Raw genomic sequence first — 23,986 nt, 5'->3', positions numbered from 1 at the left:
TGCTCGATGCATGTTAAAACCTTCAGCAGTGAAATCCGATCGATGCCCTGGCAATCAGTAAGCTTCATTACCAATACCTTGTTTAGAAAAACCAGGCCATTTAGACTTCCAAATTACTGTTTCAAGCTGTCGTCTTACACAAGAGAGGAAGACAATGCAAGACTTATTTGTACTTAGAAAGCAACTGTACCCATGTTTTACGTTCTTGTTGTAAGAAAGTGGTAAATGTGCAGCCGGAGTGGGCTGCGGGGCAACCCCACCTCTGTGAATTTCAGGGCCCTGAATACAGCAACGTTCAGTCACACAGAGAACAGAACGACCATTTTGTATGTACAAACTCACAATGATAAACTGAACACTAACAGCAAAATCCCTAGGGCTCAGCCCCAGCTGTAGTTAAACTAACCTGGTACAACATTATCCCTATATTCAACTCTGATAATTACCAAGAATACAAAAAGATTCCTCAGAAATGACTCACACGTCAAAATTCAGAGGGACTTCAGACCACAGATGTCTCCTTAATGCCGGGTCACGTTTCCTTCCCAGCTCAGCTCTTGAGAAGCTTCCCTCCTGGCCAGCATCTGAGCTAGCGTCAAAATATCTTTGCTACCAAGCCCATGGATGGAGGGCAACAACCAGTATCCAACATCTATACGACAGGGGAAAGGGGAAGACGAGCGTTTTGCAGTAGAGAAGAAAATGAGGTAACTTCATGAGAGAAATAAAACTTAACAAGGCAGTTTCAGAGGTGACCATGCTCACCTAAGAACCATCTCCTCTTTTCTCCTCCTCCCCCTTTCCCTGGCTTCCTTTGTCCCTTCATGTACTGTTGGAAAACCCTGCTGTTCTTAGGAGACTAATTGTATCAAAAGACACGTTCAAGAAGCCCATAACTGAGAAGTTTTATGTCCCCGACAATGATTTCCAAGTTCTTTCTTTTGATAAATAGCAGCGAAGAACAAGGGAAAGTCAGTCAGCAATTTATAATTACCACCAGGGTAAAAAAAAAAAAAAAAAGTGTTGATGTAATCAAGAAGTTCTTAGCTTGTATAACAGAAAAGACAGCAACTTGAGATTATCACGAGTGGCATTGTGCCGTAGTTTCCTACCGTCCCTGGTTTTCACCTAACAAACCAGCTGAACAGTAGCAGCTTCTTGTTAAAAAAAAAATAAATAAATATAAGGAAAGACAAAACAACTCATTTCCTTTGGCATCATTGCAAATGACTTACATTAACTCAAGAAAACCCAAGAAAACTGATCACTGACTACACCTTAAAAAGCAGTAAGTCAAAAGACTAAGCAAATGCATTTAGTATTGCACCGATATGAGTTCAAAGTATTTACTGTCTGTGCCCTGCAATATTTAAAGTTTGGACACGTGAGACAGAGCGGTAGAGGGAAGATCCCTGAACTAGCCAGGTCTCTACAGCTCTCTTTTCTGGTTCTGTTCCCCTACCACTATGCTCCAAGTATTGAACAGATACAACAATAATGTTCCTGATTTCCTCCAGTATGATTTATAAACAGACTGCCTATGAAGTGTGAAACTATTTCAACTTGTACTTCATAGCTACAGAAAAATCCCAAACAGACATCTATTTCCCCACCCCATTAGTCCACTGTTTAGGATTGAAAAAAAAAAGTGTCACGGAAAAGATGATTTATACAGTACTCCATTATCCACGATCCCCACTCTCTAGTCTCAGGATTTCTCTGAGCTTCCTTGTCAGATATATTCTCAAAAGTTAGCATCATATTCACAGAGACATTACCGCTCTCTTTAAATAGATGTACTAGTGTTTGAAGTTGCAAAACTAATAATTTTCAAGCTTTTGCACTCAGGATGAAATGTCATTTTAATACGAATAAAAAGACTGACTGTATGTACAAGCCAAGGTAAGATTTCAGTTCTCGTTTATCAGAAACATCAATCCAAAAAGAAAGCTAAACTGAGAACACAATTCTACTTCTATGTGCATTTGAAGTATGTACAGTAAAAACACCAACACAGCCTCCATGTGTCAACTAGAGAAAAACGCAAGCAAGGATGAATTTTAAAGTACCTGGTAAGCAATCCCTAAATTGAAGCCAGAAATAAAGCTAGAAAACCGCTGCAAAAGAACAGCTGATTGCATCATATCAAGTACTCAAAGAAAAATTTCTTTAATTCTCAGTAGGCTAGAGAATCAGCTTTTTCCTCCTTCAAACCCAGTGAAATCGTATTATCCAGAATGTACTGAAGAACATTTTACATCTATTTAAGACCAAAAAAAGGAAATAAACCAGCTCCATCTTTTTGTGCTGTATCGAAGCATACTCCTTATGAGATTGTGTAGAAAACACGATGAATGAAAATCATTACTGATAATTCAAAATATATTCTTTAAAGGGGAGCCTAGACTACTGTAAATGGTACATGTAATACCCACGGATGATGAAACATAATCTAGCGAGGATTTTTAGCTGCATGATGTAAGGGAGAGGAGAATCAGGTTTCCCAATTCATAAGCTAGAAAGAAACCGGTTCTGAATAGGTCACCATTTGGAACTTTGGGTAAGTCTTCAAAGTCTTTCAGGAAAAAAAGTTACAAGAACACTCGAGTATTTCAATGGTGCTCTCTTCAGCGACCCTACTAATATGTCTATTAAGTACAAGCATGCAAATATAGGTCAATCCACAGGCACATAGGATCCATGTTAAAAACAGTAAGATAGCTGTGATGAGTGGCACCAACAATTCTGATGACTAACACTCAAAAATGTTGCTTTCTGAATTACTAAATCAAAATCCTGAAGCAAGTTCCTGCTAGTCTTCGTCACGCTGCTAAACACTAAAGTAGGCATGTTTTTCCCCTATTATTGTAGCTGAGCTCAAAGAATTTTTACAATATTTAGTAAGAAAAAAAATTAAAGTATTTCCCCTTTTTAAATTTACACAGACGTTTAATTAGCTTTATTTACAGAGCGGTTTTTTTTTCAGTCTCCAATAGTGCCTAGATAGCATCATCAGGCAAGAGTGCCAGTTTTAAAAGAGAATCTATATAGAATCCTAAAAATAACAGATGGTGATGCTCCTCCAGAAGGGGCAAGCTGGACTACTGAAGCAGCTCTCTCTACATGGCTCAGTTACTCAGGAGTAATTCTGTTGCAGTCTCTACATCCCATGATTTTGAAGACAAGGCCACTATTACTGCATTCTGCAATGAGAAAACAAAAGCAATAACATTTTCAGTGTGCGAACCTGCAGCTCTGAGAAGCGGAATGAAAAGTTCACAGATTAATCAGAACATGTTAGTTTACCATTAGTTAAATCCTAACTAATAATTTACAGAAAAAAAGTGTTTCAAAAAAGGCAAGGGTAGTTCACAAGATTTACTAATAACACAGTATTTTAAAACTCTGATTCTTAAAAATAATTAGTAAAACAGAATTATTAGACCTACAAAAGGTCATGGAAGTAGCAAATCTACTTTAGTATACTAATGACTCCTTGGTTTTATACACATACACTTGCTCTGCCCCCACTGAAAAATATTTAAGTTATATATACTTACCCTATCAAAGCCCATAGCACAAAGGTTTTCTATTTTTTTGGTGTATTCTGGACTAGAAACTGGTGCTCCAGCATACACATGTGCCCAAAGTCGAGCTGTCTGTTTAAACATTTCTGGATTTTGTTTGTACTACACAAAAGAGAGAGGGGGGAGAAGGGGAAAGTTAAATCAACTCAGCAATCCAACCAAAAAGCAAGATGATATGGCAGATTCCAATCCATCGTTCTTTCTACAGTACCTTCAACAGTGTGTTTCACACTGATCATACTGCTATTTTTGAAATGAAATTTGGAGGTGAGGATTAGACAGAGTAAACTTACGCAAGCAGTTCATCTAATGAATTTGCCTATAGTTTTAATTACACACTATAGGTATTTCATGTGTCCAATCAGGTACTGCTCTCAATCGCACTGATCAAAAGCAAAGTAGCTATATTTAGCACAGCTACCGAGAATTTATATTCAGTGTGGCAGAGCACAAGTTATCCCTATGTTAACATCTCCTGAAAGTACATACTGCATACTACTCTAATGAGTTTCTCTCATCACTTAAAAATGTGCCTGGTTTTATACACCGCAAGTAGGTCTGCAGTTTTTCAGTCAGGGCTGACATTTTACTACCAGGCTTCCTCCTGAGAATAAGGATATTGATAGCGTATGTGACAAAAGAAGGGCTGAAAAATGGGTAAGCGTGTGTAAAAAGCTAGGAAGCGACAACTCTTCATGCAAGCTATTGTTTACCAGGAAAAAAAAAAAATCACACGGGATATGTAAATATTGTTTTGCACTAATCTCGTCACTAACAAGTTTTCTAATAAACAGAATGGACCTTATCACAGAGAGTTTTCGGCCTGCACCAAGAACTCAAAAGCCAAGAAAGTAGGTCATCTGTCATAAACTGTACTCAGAAGAGCAAGACAAGCTTCCTATTTTAGCAACTTTTCTATGTAATATCAAGTTTGGTTTTTGTATTTAAAAAAGACTCTTTCCCTTTATCATTACACTTATTAAAAAAAGTAAGTATTCCCATCTTCAGATATAATGCATTTTAGCACTAAATAATAAGACAAGATATTGCGAAATATATTATTCAAGTATTTAGATGCATTTTAAGGACAGAAACATGGCTGATTATCATTCTAAGCATTTTATTCATACATAAAACAATCATTAAATCTATAAAGCACTGTCAAAGTGAATACAGTACATTTTTTTTTTAACCGATGTACATTTCATTTTATCTCTCCTACAGCAACTCAAACTACACTGCACTGCATGCGTTGTACGCCTCCCACTAATTCTGCTCCACAGGAAGTGATCTGTATATTTACATTTGATTATTAATGGCATTAGAACATGGAAGACAATCTATTGTCAGAAATAACTCACTGTTATAAATACAGTGGTCTGTAATAAATCGCTTTGGTTGTAATGACTAGAAAAGGGAAGGATTAAGCTAAGCATCAGTATCATCCTGAACTACTATATTCTTCTGTTCTGAAGTGATCTTCTCCCAATTTTTTAAAATATTTTTGAGAACACTGCCAAGCCTAGAAAGCACTAGATGAAATGCAATGGATTAGTCATAACTGCATTTTATTCAGAACTAGCTTTTAGTGTTCTATAAATAAAATTCCTTTACTTAGGTATCCGTAAATAATCTAGCTTCTCACTGAATTGAGAAAAGCCTAAAGGCACCTTTTACTGATGCCGCTATATCAGGAATCTGAGGCAATTAATGTTGCTGTACTTAAAAAAAACAGCAACCAGTTGAAGTAGTTTTCACACCAGACAGCTGGTGTCTGAAAGGTGGCAGGTGTCTGAAAATACTGCCATTATTCAAACAGGAACTCTCCCTGTGTGCTCCCTGGGATTCAGCTCCAGAGCTTGTAGGACACTGCCATTTACCTGGACGGCTTAGTAGTCTAACACATAGTTTAGTAAATTAACGTAATGAAAAAGGAGTGTGGAAGATAACCAACTCCTTGAGAATTTTTGTTTTTAAAAAAAAAAAAAACAACAAAAAACCCACAAACAAAAAACCCCAAAACAAACTAAAAAAAGACCTCACGACCAGATAAAACACATGAGGGAACTGGGTGTTTACCACCACATCCCTCAAAGACATTATAATCACTTTCTACTTACATATACATGCTTCTAACTCAAGGCCAAACCCCAGTATAGTTTTCATGCGGGTATTTACAGGGAACAGGAGAAACTGAACCCTCCCCGCATCAGTCCTGCTGGACACATCCCCACAGGCACCCAAGAGGCAGCCTGAAAAATCGCTCTTCATAATCTAGGAAGTTTCAGGAAGTTTTCTGCCTGAGAAAAAAAAAAACAAAAACCTCTTTCCAGCTCAAGTCCTTCTACAAGACGGTTATGATTCCCACACAAAATTCTACCATCGGGGCCCAAATGGTAAACACTATTCTTGTTCTTTGTAAAAAAAGGAAAAAGTGGGTTTTTTTTTTTTTAATAAAGAGGGAGTGTGACAGCAAGGGCGTGCATCCGGCAAGGAAAAACTGGTGCAGGGACATGCCTGGTGGCCTTGCCGGCCTGCGCAACAATTCTCCCTGCGTAAAGCAATTCAGTCTGACAGCTGTTCAGGGACATTTGCTCAGAGCAGGTTTAGAGCACTGCAGAACCCCACACGCAAGCCTTCCGCACTTACTGCCGAGCCCAGCAGCAGCAAACAGCTCTCCCCAACCCGGTGGTGCAATGGGCTGCCTCCAAGCTCCGGGTTTCCCTCCAAATCCTGACAGGTTTGATAAACTGCTGATCTATCACCCTACGCATATTTTATAGGGAAGAAACACACACTTTGTCACCCTATCCTGGAGGGTCCTGACTTACAGGAGATAATAGATGAGACTGATGTTGAAAGAACCTTCTACTTTCTTTGTTCTTTTGTTACTGAAATGTACCCTTACTACCAGTCAGCAGGGAAGCCAGGCTGCCTCTCTCTCTCAGGACTTTGTTGAAAATTGTCGTCAGATTATGAAGTTATGGAATGACTGTTCCTATCTTTCATCCATACCTTAAGTAGAACCATGTCAGTCCTGGTATGGCCTAAGATCCAGTTGACATTTTATTGTTACTATTTTTTTTTATAAGTTATTGCTACTGTCTGAAAAGTAACAAACCCCGTTGATTATAGAATTCTGCTGATACCAACACAACCAGTGATTTTTAATAGTTATCCCAAGTACTTGCAAAGGTAAAATACATAGGATGCTCCATTCAGATAAATTGCTCCTCAGGATTAAACACAACAGTAATTCACCTGACGTCACTATTCATAAAATTTTGACATTAAACAAATACAATGCTCAACAATATTCATAGTAATCTGGAAGAGGAGCTACACACCAAGCCAAATCCAATGAACACCATCAAGTTAAAACTCATTTCAAATCAATACAACATTGGTTTTCTTATATTAGAAGCCTTAGATTTTAAAAGGCAAGTTATACTGGAATTCATTTAACTATGCTGTTATCTCTTGACATTTCTGACAAGCTAAATAAGGAATAAAACTAACAAAAACCTCCTGACACTGTACTGCTACTTACTCTGGAATCCAAAGAGTGAAGAACACAAAACACCACAGTAACTCACACTTACTGTAAGGTAATATTCCAAAAAATCCTTTAAAATCTTTATCTCCCCCAAGGTTTGGGACGCAATCGGAGTTAGCAAAGGTTACAGAAGTGTTACAAATTCACAGCCAACTGAGTACCTTACCTGGTTTGCCACTACTGCATCTTGTGGATCATCTGGTTCTGCAGCTGCCAACAACGCTTGCAGCGATAACAACACTGTTCTTAGAGTCATTGCTGCTGCCCTAAAATTAAAAATTTGAAAATGACTTTACAAACTCCCATGCCTGTACTCACCTTTTCTGCTGTACTAGTATCACAGAGGACATAAGAGTATGTGTACAGATTCTAAGTCTAAGAATCATAATTTTAAACCACTGCAGCTTATAGGTATTAGAATACCATTCAATACATATATCCAAATAAGGTTTTAAACGTGGACTTACTTATTAACAATGCTTTCTTAAGCTTTTGGAAAACACAGTCTTTGACCTACACATTTGATCATGCCCACTACACAGAACTAACTTCAGAATTAACTTCATCCAAAAGAAAAAAAAAAACCAAGCCAATTTGAAGTTTGTGTCTTCCTTCCTTACTCCCAGTAACAGCACCTTGCGTAAGGTCTAGGTACTGAACTGGCAGCCCATGTGTGCTCCCTCTGCTGGCACTCTTCATAGCGAAATAGCATATACAGAAATAGTGACCTGCATTTTAAATACTTGTAACAGATAAGGAATTTTACACATTACATATCTTTTGCATTGCATCGGTTTTAATACTCACTTCAACGTTTAACAATTTACATGATGAATTACTACTATAATAATAAAAAGTTTCGGCTATTACAGAATGAATTTTTTTCACAGAATTTCAGATTCTCTTCTAGTTAAATGCAAGTATTTCAGGTTCCAAGCTGAATGCTTCTTCCAAGCCAAAGAACGTTTCTTTAAATTACAAACAAAGCTGGGGATTAACTAGCAAGATTATATTTAATCAGATAAAGAACACCTAGTTACTGAAACATATCCTCAGTTGCATGATGAGAGCCTAGCTAAGACATAAACTCAAAAGTACAAAGCATCTTGGTTTTCCACACCTAAATCACATACACGAAAGCAAGAAGTGAAAGAACATAGAAATATTTTTGCTTTACATGTACCTATGCTATTTTACTCTTATAATTTCCTATTCTTTGTGATCTCTACTGGTTTATACTGTCTTGAAATTAATCTATTTAATGTACGCGTTGATGCCGTAATTCACAGCGGTACCTGCTATGCTAGCATTAAATAGACATAATGCAACATGTTTACTATTCCAGCATTCAGGTGTCACAGAATACTAAGTCTTTCAGGCCTTACTATGCTCAAATGGATTTCACCATTTTTATTTTTACACAGTGAATTTCAGGAGCTACCACATCCATACACATGCTATAAAACCTGAAGTCTTTTTTCCCAGTTAAGTAATTTTATTACTCTATTTAGCATAGTTTTAAAGCTAGACTTCACATGAAAGATCTATCAACTGTAACCGATACTGTAGTTACTTGCACCAAATAAAAGCCGTTCCACACTTTCCTTTACAGAAATCCTTCTACTCTAGAGACAACTGAAAATACTGCCATTATTTAAAAAAAAGAAGACTACATGAAATGGGTCATGGACACTTGTGCCACATTTATGTGCAATTTACTTCCATTTACATGGTACCTTCTGGGAGTATAAAATATCCCTTGGGGAGCAGGAGGCATTGCTAAGGACCAAAGGTGACATGGACATCTAGAACAACTTCTGTGCTGGCTCCAGCCGCCTCTGGCTTTCAAGACTGCTAGGCCTTTTCAGTCCCCGATCATCTGTTATGTTGGTAGATTTGTACATAAAGCATACTGGGACTTGAACGTCTGTTCTGACATACCAATTTCAAAATGAGTAATAAAAATAAATATCTTACCCATTTGGATATACAGATGGCTATATGCTCAGAGAACTCAAACTCTAAAATAATAAGTTTATAGACTAGACTAGTTTAGCTACATATGTAAAAAGGTTTAAAAATGTAGTTTACAACGTATTTTCAAGTCTCATGTCTCAAAATGGCTTTCACATGTCATGCATAAGACGACAAAGTCCTCATTGGACACAAACTTTTAAAGAAGTAAGTATCCTTAAATCATAAAATAAAACCTGTTACAGCTTCAGCTGCTGTTTGTATTAAAAAAAGGAAATTAAATTTTGTGATTAACAGCAAAGAAAATCTGACATATTTTGTGTAACTATTGTATACTCATGTAACACTTTCTACCTTTAGGACACCAATTAACTTTCCTGATCAAAGAAAGTAAAAAAAAAAAATCTTGTCATTTTTTATGTAGCTTAGTCTTAATTTTTCAGACATAAATTAAGATTCCCAGAAGAAACTGGAGGGACAACTAAAAATAGACTCTCATTTCCCAAGTACTTTAAAAGCTCTTCTTCCTTCCCATTACCTTCTTTTGGGAGAATAAAGTGAATAGAGATGACTGCCCAGAACTACATTTACAGACACTAGTAAGGCAGGACCTGTTCCTCACCAGCAAAGAGCAAAAACAATTCTCATCATCAGTTCTGGAGGAAATTTTATGCTGGTAGTGGCATAAAACTCAAAAACCCAACACACACCCCCAACACGACATCCCCACAAGCTACAGAAGAATGTGCTGGGAATAAAACTGCATTTTCCTTAACATGAACTTCAAGTGGAAAAATACACAGTCTTCTGCATTTTCCAGTGCTCCTCAAGAATTTATTTTTCCAGAATAGAATCCTGAAAAAGAAGGTATTTCCAACTCTTCTTATATTTAAAGTTTATTCCTAGGTGTGGATATGCGCAACATCTCATGGAGTTCAAGCAATTCCCTCTGGTAACTCAAGCTAGCTACATGCTTGGGGTTTAGGTTTTTTCTCTTCTCCTTGCCAAAGGCAAGATTTTGTATCCCTCCTGACAGACTTCCATCTAATCTGTTCTTAACTGGAGCCTCAAAAGTTTCTTGGAAAAATTTACTTCAATGCTTCACCATGCTTGATATTCTGCATGCTAAAATGGCTTTCCAATCTTTCATTGTAGGTTGTATTTGCTTAGACCATTATTCTTGTTACTTTACTTTGGATTTTTCCTACGGTTCCCAACTTTTTGGGCATACAATGCTTGAAGTGGGTATACTACTCCAAAAGAAGCCTGAACAATCATGAGTAAGAAGTAGGCAGCTTATATCATGCATTTTGCAAGTAAAACTTCCTACATTCCAGCATCTATTCACCTTGCACGTCACATTATATTGCCTTTGTCCCATGGCATTACTATCTCCTGTTTTCTCCTAAAGTTTGCTATGCAGGCTTGCGAGTTTGACATTACAAACTGGGAGGAAAGGCCAGTAACATCTACCAGTGAGCTGGAGAGAGCTCACCACAGGGAAGCACTGTCCCTCTGAGAACTAAAAGCCTGCACTCAGGACATCCTAACGAAAAACCAGGCTTTCTATTGGCATTACATTTGTTGAACGGCAAGGGAAACGTGGAGTGAATCAGAACAAAGAAAGCTTATATACATTTTATTCACTTACACTTTTTTTTTTAATATCTTGGGGCATTTCCATTAAAAAAAAAGAGCACCCCTAGTTCAGGTGAATGCAGTGATAATATTAAAAAGCACAGCAAGCCAGCTGTGCCCAGCATGCCTGAGGTAAGAAATCTCTTACCTTTCGATGAGCTGAAGAGAGTCCTATGAGGATTATGAAACACTGCCAGTTTTTCTTTTTCTTCTCCATTTTTAAAGGCTAAGTAATTTTCCATTTAGGAAGTTTTTACTTATGTTCTGTATATTCCTCTCTGGAAACAATCTCTCTCTAGTTACTTCGAGAGGTAACCCAGCAGAACAACAGAACAGCTGCAGCCAGCAGATTGCTGCTCCACTCCGTCAACCAAATGTAGCTACTGGGAACATTTTTTATTTTTTTTTTAAAAGTAATCTGCAATATTTATTCCATTTGTGAAATAACTAAGCTTGTTAATCCAAGAGAAAAGCTCTGGGAACTTGTACCAAGGCCTTATGGAATCTGGAAGGAGGGAGGAAATGAATAAGGCCTTTGAGTGAAGCCCGTTGTATAGTCACTATTTACAGGAGAAATACAAGACTGGGCACCCATTAGTGAAAGAAAAAAAAAAAAGAGAATAATAGAATAGCTTTGACATAGTGTAGGGGAGGGGGGAGACAGCCTGCTTGCTGAAGAGTTCCTTCAAACAATGTCAATATTCTCTGCATTTTTTTCAAAGCTTTAGAGAGGCTCAGTGCTCCTCAAACACCCTGAACAAAACCCATCAGTTTTAGATACCCGAGAAGATGATTACGACGAGCTGGCTGTTGCTTACGTATCTATTGAAATTGTATTATCTCTTATAATAATGATCTCTGCATCTCAACTAGAACTGAACTGTGAATCCTCCAGTACAGCCACTAGGAAAAAAGTATTCTTATTATTCATTTTTATTTCAACTGTCAAAACTACAACAGCCAAGAGTTTTTTGTAGCCATACACACTGCCACCACACATTTGTTTGATAATCACTGCTCAAGGGATTTATGCAGAACAGCTTTCAAGTAATTTAGTTCTCAGGTTTCAATGAACAGTATTAGATACATTTTATATTTAAGAATACGATTTTGAGACAGAATACCAGTCTGGAAGATAAATATAGGCTACAGTAAGTGAAACCACATAACAAAAGTCATATCAGATCAGCATAAACAATATTCCTTCTACAAAATCATATTCCAATTTTAATCCTACCAGCAAATAGTAGCTGTACGGCAAACAAACTGGCATAACAGGTATTTATAAATCTAACCATGACTAAAATCCACAGCTGCAAAGAATTTCAGCATCAAGCATGTATTGTGGAGAAAGAATTTAATTAAACTCATTAAAAAAGTCATTTAAAGACATTGCAAACCGATAAAACCACCTGCCAATATACAGAACAATACGTCAACTATGCTCATTAGAATAGAAAACTATTATCATGGGACAGCTAAGTAGGGAAGAGACTTTTTTTTAAAAAAAAACACAACACATTCAAGTCTTCGTATTTGTATTCACCATATATAAATGAGTATTAAATCAATTTATTAACTCTTTATGAAACCCTACTACATCCCATAGGCCCAAATTCTGTCCTTCGATTCCCACTGAAAAACAGATATGCACTGGAATTTGAGACTTACGTTTAAATACAGCAACAAAAGCAGCATTATTCAGTTAAGAGCATTACAAGTCAATGAAGTGGCACTTCAAAAACAGAGCTCGTTGCTAAAAGATTTGACAAGAGAGACTGTGGAACTAAATATATTTTCTAGAACACAGCCATTAGAATATTTCAGAATTGCATTTGTCCCATTTACCTTTGAATATCTGGTGAAATCCATTAGATGTTAAATTATCAAGGCTGAGGGAGTGTTGCTTGGATTTTTCTGTTTGTTTGTTTTCTAATGAAGCTATGAATTTATTCAAACCATTGTTCAACCTACACGTACAGAAAACTTAAACATGGTGATGTGGGCTTTTCTCAGTTTAAATAGCTAAAACAGCATATACTGAAGAACAATAAACAACTTATTTAAAGAATATTGACTATTCATATGGCTTAGGAAGTTTTAAGAAGATACTCAGGAAAAAAAGTGTTATCTATCACAATTCTGAAATCCTTCAAACAAGAAAAGATGGAGAGAGCCACAATAGTTTCCTCTTCTCCAAAGGACCAGAGGCTTTGACAAGCACTTCAACAATGCTCAAGCGACTTTCATTTACCATTCTGTGATTAAAAAACAAAACCTACAAAGAACACCACTAGAAAATGAAGTGATTGCTACATTAAGAATAATTTGAAAAGGGATTATAGTATATAGGAAGCCTCCTCCCACCACCACCACAGCCTATGAAATTCTTTCCTTGGTGCTTCAAAGGAAGAGTTTAAGTGGCATAATATTGGTGCTCCCTGGGCCAGCTGGTTTAAATACAGAGAAGGCAAGTTCTTGTTCCAATACTCCTACTTTGTACACGTCTTGGTGAAGGAAGGTATTGATGTATTTTGATGTCTTTAGAACTAAGACACAGATTAAGTTATCTGTGCAAGACATAACTTTCAAAGATAACAAGAACACAAGTCAAATCTCTCTTGTTCTTCCTTTCCAAATTTCCATTGTTTTGACTAAAAAAAAAATTAAATTAAGTTGAAGTTCATGATTTCTTTAGGTCTTTGCTGCCTTTTGGTATTTGGTATTTTTTAGCTTGATCAGGCACTGAAAAGGCCAGAAACTTTCATCTTAAAGCTATTGACTGCTTCACTCTTAATGCAGCAATTTTGGCACAACACTGAATTTTGTGACACTGTTTCAAATCACAATGTTTGGCAACGCTGAAAGGCAACAGACCACCTGTTCCAGAGCCAGAAAGCAAATTGTGGTCTCCTGAATCCCAGTCTGTCACTACAGAAGCAAGATCATCCATCCCCCTCCAAAGAAAACACTAATTAGGGAACATATTGAAGTAATATGAAGATAACAAGAAAATGTTAAAAAAAAAATCTATTACATTACTTTGGTTTTAATTCAGAATGCAATAAATAAGCATGACTTCTGCTAGGGACTGTCCCTCCTCAACATTTCCAGGGGAGAATGCTAGTTAAGCGTTGTTTTTGAGCAACATGATGTTTAGGGGCCTCAGTAGGGAAAGATTAGCCTTGAAAATACCTGTTAAAAGTCACAGACCTTGATACTATGAGTAAAGCAACTAGACAATACATAAAAGAATACCATAAAATGGAATTAAAAACCCAAACCCCGAGCATATATCTTTACTACTTAAACCTTATCCTGAGTGAAATAAGCCTAGCTGGGAGTGCAGGCTTATGTGCTCAAAGCAGTGAGGTGACCCCTGTTAAAAACACCCTCCAAAATTTGTTTTGCCAAAAAATCAAAATGAGCCAAAACCAAGCAAACAAAAATTAAAAAAAAAATCCCAACACACAAACGAATCAGTCAACCTCATGCCCATTCACTAATCTGGTTTAGAGTACGATCTCTCAGGAAATGGTATTTGCACAGTTAGAGAGCCATTAATCTGCAGTGTAATCGTAGGATGGTATGAATAACTAGATGCAGGTACAAAAGTGCACTGGCTTTACTGATGAAAAAATTATGCCGTGTACCATGGCACGTATGTTGAAAGATTCTACTGCCTGAAAGAACATCAAGTGCTCTGAGGCTGTAAGGAAAAAATACGCAGTTCCAGAAATGAAAAAGACAACAGCTTATGATTATTTCATTTTAGTAATTTACACTATCCTGTGCCACATGATTTGCATAATCTTCTCACTCTGTAAATGATGAATACACTAGATGTGTAACCTGCAAGACTTCAACTCAAGCTTTCTGCTCTAGAGTTTCTCTTTCAAACCCCACTGATGTCTACTTGGCCAATAGCAGTCTTGAAGAAGTTGTTGAATTCACAAGCATTTGAAGCTTATATGGATTAGATATTATCTGCTGGGGAATTACAGTCCTGTTCTTTTGGGGCAGACGAGAGGAAAATAACAAAGATTAATTCCATTCAGGTTAGATATCATATCTATTTGTACATACAATCTTTAAACCACATCAAATGTATCACTTGAAATAACAAATGAACAATGAGTTCAGCTGTTACAGTTTGGCCACTTACAGGTCTATTCCACAGATTTTGGCTATTAAAACTTTTACAGTAACATTAAGTAATCAAAAGTCAGCAACTCACCAACAACTAAAAGGCAAATGGTTTACAGAGGTGCAAATCATAAATATTACCAGTGATAACTGTGAGACAGAATCAGGATAGTCAGTCTCTTATTTTCCCTTTCCTATTGCTGACCTGTTACCTTTTATACTCCCAGACTCCCTTCATACATTTTTTTAGCTCTGTCAGAACTAATTTTTATTTGGAAGTAGAAGTCAAGAATCAGAATGAAGATAAGCACTTGCTTTTTTTCTGCATATACCTCAGGATGCTGAAAGGACAGGATTCAGGAAGCAATAGGTAGCATTTGTTAATGAAAAACAACTAACTAAATAAAGAAATTAACTCCGACCAAAATACCCAAAACATCAACAACAATGACATGTTCACCCTAACCCTAGTGCAAAAATTTTTACAAAGGCTCTCTATGCATATAATATCTACTTAGTACTTCCCAAAATTACCACCCAATCATTTTATTTGCGTCTTTTCAACTCAAAATACTATACTGAAATATTGTAAGCTTTCAGGATTTTGAATTACAAATACAAAGTGAAAAGCAACATGAGCTGTTGCCTCCTAACCAGGACACTGGTATATTTGATTTTGCACATTTAAATCCATATGGAATCTTACCATTGATCTTTCAGAATATCCAAACAAATGGCCCCAGTGACTGAGCTAATATTAGGATGCCATATTTTGGTGATAAACCGCACCTAGAAGACAAGACAATTTTAAAAAACAAAAACGGTTGTTAAATACAGCATATTAAATAAGCATTTTATATGCATCACTTCTAATAATAATATAAAGAAATGCTAATTTAGGAAATATCAAGCTTAGTTCTGAAATACCAGAACTAAGACCTGTGATACCACTTATTTCAGGAGGCTTCAAGTTTGCAAGAGTTCAAGTTAGACAGAGCCTTGGCTTTACTCTAAAACAGAGTACTGTCTGTTTGAGGACACCAAACTCATCCCTAACTGCTTTCCCATACACTGTCATGTGTGCACATCCCTGCTTCACATAAAGCCATTTAGAAATATCCTCCAGCAGTATCAGTATTTCAACATAAGCAGATGGTCAAATACAGACTTAAAACTTCCAGTGTCGTAAATGCTAGAACATCCACTCTTAATAGAAAGTAAACAAGTCCCTGAAATCTTAACGTAGGCATGGGATCTCACTGTTCAGCTAAATTGTTGGTAGCTACAGAAGTATTATATAAGTTTCCTTGGTGGATGCTATTACTTCTACAACCATCCACTCTCATTACCCATACGCACAAAGTTCTTCAGAGCTAGATTAGCTAACTAGATTACAATTATTTTTCTTTGCTGTTGAAAGATCTAGTTCCAGCACTCATTCATTGATCATGTCCATATTTTACACTATAGTAAAGTGTATTTATGCTCACAAAATATAAATAAAATTAGTTTGGTTTCTTTTTTTTTTTTAGATACTGAGAAAGTTAAAAGCAGCATTTTCTTCTAAAAGTCTCAAAACCAAAAGCTGTCCTCTGAAAAGAATATATACGTCTCAAATTTCTCCTTCATTTTCTTCAAACCCTTTATTTCAGGTTGCACTTTAACTACCTCCTAGTGACTTTGACCTCTCTCTCTGTTTCTCATCTCTACCTCCTCACCCCAAACTCATGACAAACTTTTTACGAATAGCACAGATGTTTCAACTTTTGTTCCTGATCTGCAAGCAAATCAATGCAGAGAACATGTTATTTGTCAGGCACTACAGCCAAAGACTGTACATACAGGGCTATAATAAAATCAGTGCAATCACGGTGTATAAATAGGTAAGACCATAACAGTTCTGCTTTCCAGGACAGAAAATAAGAGATCATGTCAGCTGAGCCACTTATTAACTAGCTCAACCCTCTAAATCACTTTGAAAATGTAAAAAGCCATGTAAATACTAGGTAATTTCTCACGGCGGATGAAGGCTAACAATGGCTGTCAAAGCACATACTGAACAAGATAAAGAACTATTTCAGATGAAAGGCAGGGCTAGACACAAGCAAAAAGGCCTCCAATTCAAGACTGCAGACTCCAGAATAAGCAGTACTGTGCTACAGTGCACTGAGATTCTAACAGCTGTCTATAAGCTTTGGAAATGGAAACCACAGAGCCCTAAAGCAGCAATTAAACCATGGTCCATACACTCATCTTTCAGTGTCCATGACCTGTTTCGGCTCTCCTTATTTTAGCTCCTGCCAGAACACATGCAGATGAAAGAACTGAAACCAACAGACATTTCATTAAGACTTTCTGTGTCTTTCACTCCAGCCTCAAGGAACTCATTCAAAGGACAAAAGCCAAGGACCTAAGAGCTCCTGGCACTTCTCCTTTCCTCCACTTCCCCAGTTCCTCCCCAGTATTACATACCAGGGTGAAAATAACCAGGATCTAGGACGTGTTGTTAGTTCAAAGACATCTTTGAGACAAACAGAAAACCAATCAAGTAGCTGAGTCAGACAACTCAGGAAGGAGTCTGCTGATTCATCAGAAGCCACTGAAGAAGGGAGTAAATCAGGGCACAGGAATATACAGTTGCACATGGCTGGAGAGAACACTATTCAGACTGATCCATTTAGGAGGGAAGTGGAGTCACAAATTTAAGGTTTAGATACAGTACCTAGAAATATCTAAAGTATCTAGAAAGATTCAGTAAAGTTGAAAGGGCAGGACAGCCTGTAACACAACCATTTCTCTTGTCTCTCATCCACATGCAGATGTTTTATGCATTCCTTCAACAGAGCTGCAGTAAGACCATTACATTTCTCTATTGGTTCTTTGAGTCACACAACTGTACACCTCACTATCTAATTATTACTAGAAACTTGGTAGATTAGATCCAAGACTCTACTAAATATAATTTATGGAGCCAAAGAAATTAAAAGAATAAGTAATTATCTATTACAGCATTTCTTCAATGATACTGAGGGGGAGGAATGATAGCCATACTCTCTACATCAAGTAAAACTGTCTGAAAACTATTTATCTTGCCAAAAAGAAATCACGTGAGGATCAATAATAAGGCACAAGCTCCTCGCCAGAATTTGCCAGTTTGTACTTTAAGGAACAATCAGATTGTACTTCTGATTGGATACAGCTATGCATCCTGCATTATTTCTACCTAAAGACAACAGCTGCAATGCCCGTCTAGAGGAGAATTAAAAAAAAAAACCAAAAAAAGAAGATGGGTACTACAAAGAGACTACATACATAAGCAAATAAATAAGACTCCTCAAAAACAACTTGTTAGCCAAATTATTTTAGCCAAAAAAGTGTTTACAATACCTTAGGAGGATTAAACGGATATGTTTCTGGAATTTTTATCTCTAGTTGATACCTTCCACCTGCAAAAGACAAGAACAAGTTAGAAATTAAAAGAACATTACTCAAGCTTAGTCTTTCATGACAAGAAAACCTGTCCATTTAGAAACATAAGCTTTAAAGTAATTTAAATTTACTCAGAAGTATTAGCTAGAGGATCCTTCTAAATTTCACATATTTTATAAATAAATGCATATAAAAGTCAACCTAATAAAGTCATATTTGCTTATGCCAATCAGAATCTGTATTTCTTAGGTATATTTAATGTGTACATTCTCCTGTAGTTTCTTGTTTCCAATGTTGTAATTTCCATGCTCTATTTTACTAAAATATCCCAAAACATAAACCAAATGCACCTCAAACATGAAAGAATAGGCCACAGGAACGTTCAAGCCGAACATGGGATATTACATTACTTTGACTTTTTTCTGATACCTCATGCCAATAAATTTTCTTCAAATAACACAATTGAAATTAACTGTATTTCATTTTAAACTTTCTGGAACTGAAGAATGTTCGACTAAGTCATTTATGAAACGTGCCCACACTGTGGAGAAAAAAAAATAATAAAGGAGGCTCCAATGTTATTTCCACTATGTTCTACATTACTGTCCGAAGTAGTTACTTCTGATTCTGCAAACGCTTTGACACCCTGGTACTAGTACTACAGTTTGCAGGATTACAGCATGCAATAAAGGATAGTTTGAGCTTGGTGGACAGAACCACCTTCTACCACCCTTTTCTAAACATTTCTCATTTTTCTCTCCCTTTTACAGTATCACTACCTATGTCTATTTCAATTAGAGTTCTGTTAACATTCAAGTTTACTATCAATACTTAGGTCTTCTGGAGCAATCTCAAACTATCTCTGCCTGCCCACTGAAGATCATTTGCCAGGCAGATTTTAATGACAAGAAGAACAGAGTACAACAAAACATACACCAATTTAGACATTTAGTTTTCATAGAAACTGAAAACGTTTCTCCTCACTTGCTGTTTTTTTCTCATCCTACTGCTGCTCTTTCCGAAAGCAGACTTTTCCCTCCCTCAGTACACTTTGTTACAATTTATAAATTTCCTTGAATTAAAGTTGAAGTATCTGCAATCTGTTTTCTTTGGGATTTCAAGAGAGATTTACTCTGTTGCAAATAGCTCTATAAAAAACCAGCTCTCAAGTAGTCTCAATAGAGGCAGCAAGATTCACGTGCAGGGAAAAAACTCAAAGGAATATTCTGAACAGTTATAGTCTATGGCACCTTTTTATCTGTGCCACAATGCAGTTAGAAGCTAATAACACCTCTCACTTTTAAAATGTAATACACTACACCTGAAACTGTTTGGTATTTTACACTACTTTCCACAGCTGGTTTTTCCTCACTTAATACTACAGTAGCTTCAGAAGATTTAACAGAAAATACAACAGACGAAAGGCTAATAAATCCAAAATTATAACAGTTAATGTCTAAGTTGACTGCTTGTTTGCTTACAGGACAGCACAGGCAAACTCTTTTTGAAGACATGTACATCAGCAACAGACCTTATGTAAGTTTGCTTTTCCTTTTGTCTGAATTGAAGCATAATTCAGCAGCAATTTTTTCCTAAGAAACAGAACAATTACACTGCTCCTGGACTGCAAAAATTCATCAGTCCCTGTACGATTTTATTGCCACACCATTTTGTAAGGTAATATAAAAACCTGTCCTCAGGTATAACCATATCTTCTGCTTACCATTAAAACTTGCCATTAAAAGACAGACTAATACAGTCTTCTGTGTAACAGGCTATTCAGACACCATTTTTTTCCACCTGGAAACTGCAGAGACTAATGAGTTGGTAATATTATTTATACATTATTGTTCTCATGCACTGAGGTTTGCAGTTAAAAATATAGGCTTGAAGACTTAAACTGAACAAGCCTGAATGTTAATTTCTTTAATACTACATTTAAAAAGCAAGTGACTAACATACTAACTTCTGCATGCCAATATTTCTGTGGATTTTTTTTTTTTAAAGGAGTATACACATATATGTCTTTTTCATAGCTATTTAATACTTGAGATCAAATTAAACAGTAATGGCAGAATATTCCTTCTGTACTCCTACTGGAGCATATGTCTCACAATAGAGTTAAGGCAAGTTTTAACTATTTCCCTTGAAGAAACATCCTATTATAAATTTTGCAGTTATTGTAGCTTACATGCAAACTTGGCTTGAAATTAATACTATGGTTACACAGGGTTTAAAAAAAAAGAAATAGTACAAAAAACCAAACTCCAACCTATTTATTGAAAAGCTCTTGACTCAAGTAAAACCCAGCAGCCATTCATCTAGACTTTCAAAGGTCCTCTCCCCAAACATACATGTTTTAACATAAGGATGCAAATATGTTTCAACCGAAGTTGTCTTAAAATATTTTGATAACTGATCAATATGAGCTGACGCTACTGACAGAAAAGTAAAAGCTGTAAGATTTGTCAACAATAGATGGCATTCTTCCTCTCAGTCATACTTAAATCAATGTTCCAACATCACCTATAAAAGAATTTTGCAGCAGCACTTTGTTTTCAGATACCTTACCAACTGTGGTAAACAATAAATATTACTTTATTCTTTCACTTCACAATGGTCCTAGAATTCCCTCCTGTATCACAGAATTGTCTGACCTGAACCACTGCATTAATTAGCTTTTCATCATAAAGCACTTCTTGCTGTGTCATTGTTCAGACTATAGATGACAGGAGGTCAGTCAGTAATTATGCAGCATGCATTACTGTGTTAGTCACAAAATGTAAACTACACACACTGGCAAGCCCTTCACAATTACCTAAGGGAATAAATGTATAAAACTATGTTACAGAAATATTAGCATTCCAAAGTAAATTACACAAGTGTCAGGAAACACCAGAAATTGGGCTGCCGGTAACTTTCATTTTGCTTCTTGGTGCACATGCCTTCTAGATTAAAGCAAGCACACAATCACATTACTTTTCTATGAGATCCCTGTCATAATCAGACTACATAATAGTTTTAGCCCCCCAAAAGGGACATTTACTATATCCTCTTCATTAAATGTACTCATATGTACTTAAGTATGTGTGCATTTCAGATCAACAGATTCCACACTAAATACATATTGCTGACTTTCATTAGCAGAATTATGCTGAGTATGTGAATACACAGTGCTCAGCTTTTGAAATTTTGGTCTAACTGAATTATCCAACACCACACAGAACTCAGTTCTGCAGACAAGCATTCGCATCTCTTTTTACCCTCTTCATGAACTGCTATACAGTTTTTAACTTTTGTGACACATGAATACGTCTTTCATTTCAAATAACTCTCAATGCATTCTCCAAAAAAGGTCCATTTTATAATGCTGGCCTGGTGGGGGTGGGAGAGAGACAAGGTAACACTGGCTGGAGGAGGGAAAAAAAAAAAAAAAAAAAAACACACAAAAAAAGGCAAGCCACAACAAACCAACTCACCCAAGGAAGATTGATTCTGTCTGAATGGAAAAAAAGCAACACCAAACCCCTTCAAAACAACACTCTTCCCCCACTATTCAGATGTTTTCTCATATCTAATTACTTAATTTTGTAACATCTTAACATTGGTACATTAAGACTTGGTTTTACAAGACCAACTCTATTTGCAAAAAACCTATTACACTAAACAGAATGATCCGCTTCCAAACAGGTCACCAGCACGACTACGTATTTTAGGTCTACGGTGTAGTTCTCCTTTTAAAGTGAAGGCACAAGTTACAACCAGGAAATTATCTTCTTTCCAGACATTATCTTCTGTCATCTAAACACTAGTGGCTGATGCGTATAGTGAAACACGGAAGGGACAGGGAAATCACCATGATTTGCTAGACAGAGGAACTTGGGACTCAAGTTCTGAAGGGGAGCATCCCTACCATCACAGATGCTTCTACTTTTTTACTCTCTCCCTTCCAGGCTCATTTCCTTTCTCCTCAGCTTCTGACACCTCCTGCTCCTGCTCAATATTCTCCAGTGTCAGTCTCTGTTAGGCTGTTTCCTCCTCCTTTATCTGCCCTGGGCCCCAGCGGGGAGGTGGGTGGGCACTGGGGAGACTCTCCCTGCTCTCCAGTCCAATGCTGCTGCACCAGCAGCTCCTGGCCAGGAGAACCAATCACAAGGGATGTCCTCCTTAGGGAAGATGAAACAACTGGATTTTCATCAGTAACGTCTAATGCTTTCAAGTGCATATACACCTATATCTATCACAATAATTTTCAGGTATTTTTCCCCACTTGATGAGAATTTATTTTTCAAAACAATGACAAACAGCACATGTCTCATCTCTGGACAATACTCAAGTCCCACTCTTAGCTCCAATGCATGGAGCAACTAGAGCAACTGAAAACTTGGAAAATTGTTCTAATTTCCAACAAAAAAAATTATTTGCCTGTAACACCCCTTGAGACATTTTTGTTTACTGGAAGTTCAATTTCATATCAAAGTAGATATCTGGCATGGAAAATTTGCATAAACACCATTTAAAAGTAACCAAAAGTTAAAAAAAAATAAAATCCTCATTTATCATCAAGAAACTTTAACAGAAGGTGTGTCTGCCAGCTCCATATATATTATACACAAACAGAAAGTTTACAAGTACCAGCACCATTGAGTAACTTGGTATCTCTGATGAAATATTAGCTTCTGTTAAAGCTTCTAAATGTAGTAAGTTATCTTGGTTTTTCCAGATTGAAGAGATGCACAATTACTGATACCAGCTTTAATAAACAAGAAAGCCAATAAGGTGTAATTTTTTAAGAGAGCTATAGACATGAAGTTCTACTGCAGAGTCCCCCACTCCAGCATAAATTAAGTATTGGGACCCATGGACGCCCGAGATTAATCCCAAATTTAACTTGAAACGGCATCTCTCCTTGAGATCGAAAAATGCAACATTTTTTTGAATGACCACCACCTTAGATTACAGAAATACACACACAGTTACATTAGATTCCGAAGCCTTTCCTTGATGCTTCAAGGCTAAGGAGCTTAAACTGTCGAGCCTGTAAACAAGTAAAAGTCAGCATTATACAAGTTACAATGCACAGCTTAAACCTGTAAATTAACCTTTTATATGGAATAGTCTGTTCTACTATAGAAAAGATTTGTCTTCTGGCAGCACAGAAGTTGAACTTAAATATTTTTCAAGTTTAAAACTTGTATTTTTTTTTAAAAAAATCAGACTATTTTAAAACACGTAGCTCTACATTTTTATGGTGTAAATTAATTTTACAAAGCATCTCAAGACACATGATTTGAAGTGTACAAAGACTGCATACACAAAAACATTACTTGCCTTCATATGGTGTGTCCGGAGGTCCTGCTATTTCTCCTCTTAATTCTGTAAAATTCTCATCTACAAGATCTACTTTAATTTGATTTTTGCTCGTCTTAAAAATAAACAGAGAAACAAAGAGTCATAAGTAAGCATTTGACATACAGATTTCCCCCAAAAGATGGTGTTTTAAGTTTTTAGAATAGTAGTTTGTTAAAATATATAAATAAAAATTTTAAAAAATAGTAACCTAAAGTGAATAGCTATCTTCCAGTTGGAATTTTACTTCATTAAAAATAGATTATTTGTGAAGGATTACAAATCTCAATTTTATTTATCCTATCAC

At 36.5% G+C, this 23,986-nt stretch overlaps 1 protein-coding gene across 3 annotated transcripts in view; it reads right to left on the bottom strand.

Annotated features, from left to right (window-relative positions):
- Positions 1–1,844: 1,844 nt before the first annotated feature.
- UBE2K (ubiquitin conjugating enzyme E2 K) overlaps positions 1,845–23,986 on the bottom strand; it is a 38,256-nt gene continuing 16,114 nt past the window's right edge. For 2 of the 3 annotated variants that reach the window (XM_074587845.1, XM_074587846.1), the window contains 6 exons: positions 23,662–23,755; positions 18,289–18,347; positions 15,608–15,690; positions 7,310–7,409; positions 3,561–3,689; positions 1,845–3,203 (listed from right to left, as the gene is read on the bottom strand). In XM_074587845.1, coding sequence (XP_074443946.1) covers positions 3,129–3,203; positions 3,561–3,689; positions 7,310–7,409; positions 15,608–15,690; positions 18,289–18,347; positions 23,662–23,755 — 540 coding nt within the window. In that variant the 3' untranslated portion in view covers positions 1,845–3,128. The remainder of the gene's footprint in view (positions 3,204–3,560; positions 3,690–7,309; positions 7,410–15,607; positions 15,691–18,288; positions 18,348–23,661; positions 23,756–23,986) is intronic. The other variant, XM_074587847.1, reaches the window with a different exon arrangement.

The sequence above is a fragment of the Larus michahellis genome, chromosome 5, assembly GCF_964199755.1.
Source record: "Larus michahellis chromosome 5, bLarMic1.1, whole genome shotgun sequence".
Lineage (NCBI taxonomy): Eukaryota > Metazoa > Chordata > Aves > Charadriiformes > Laridae > Larus > Larus michahellis.
This window is presented reverse-complemented; position numbering and strand designations above follow the sequence as displayed.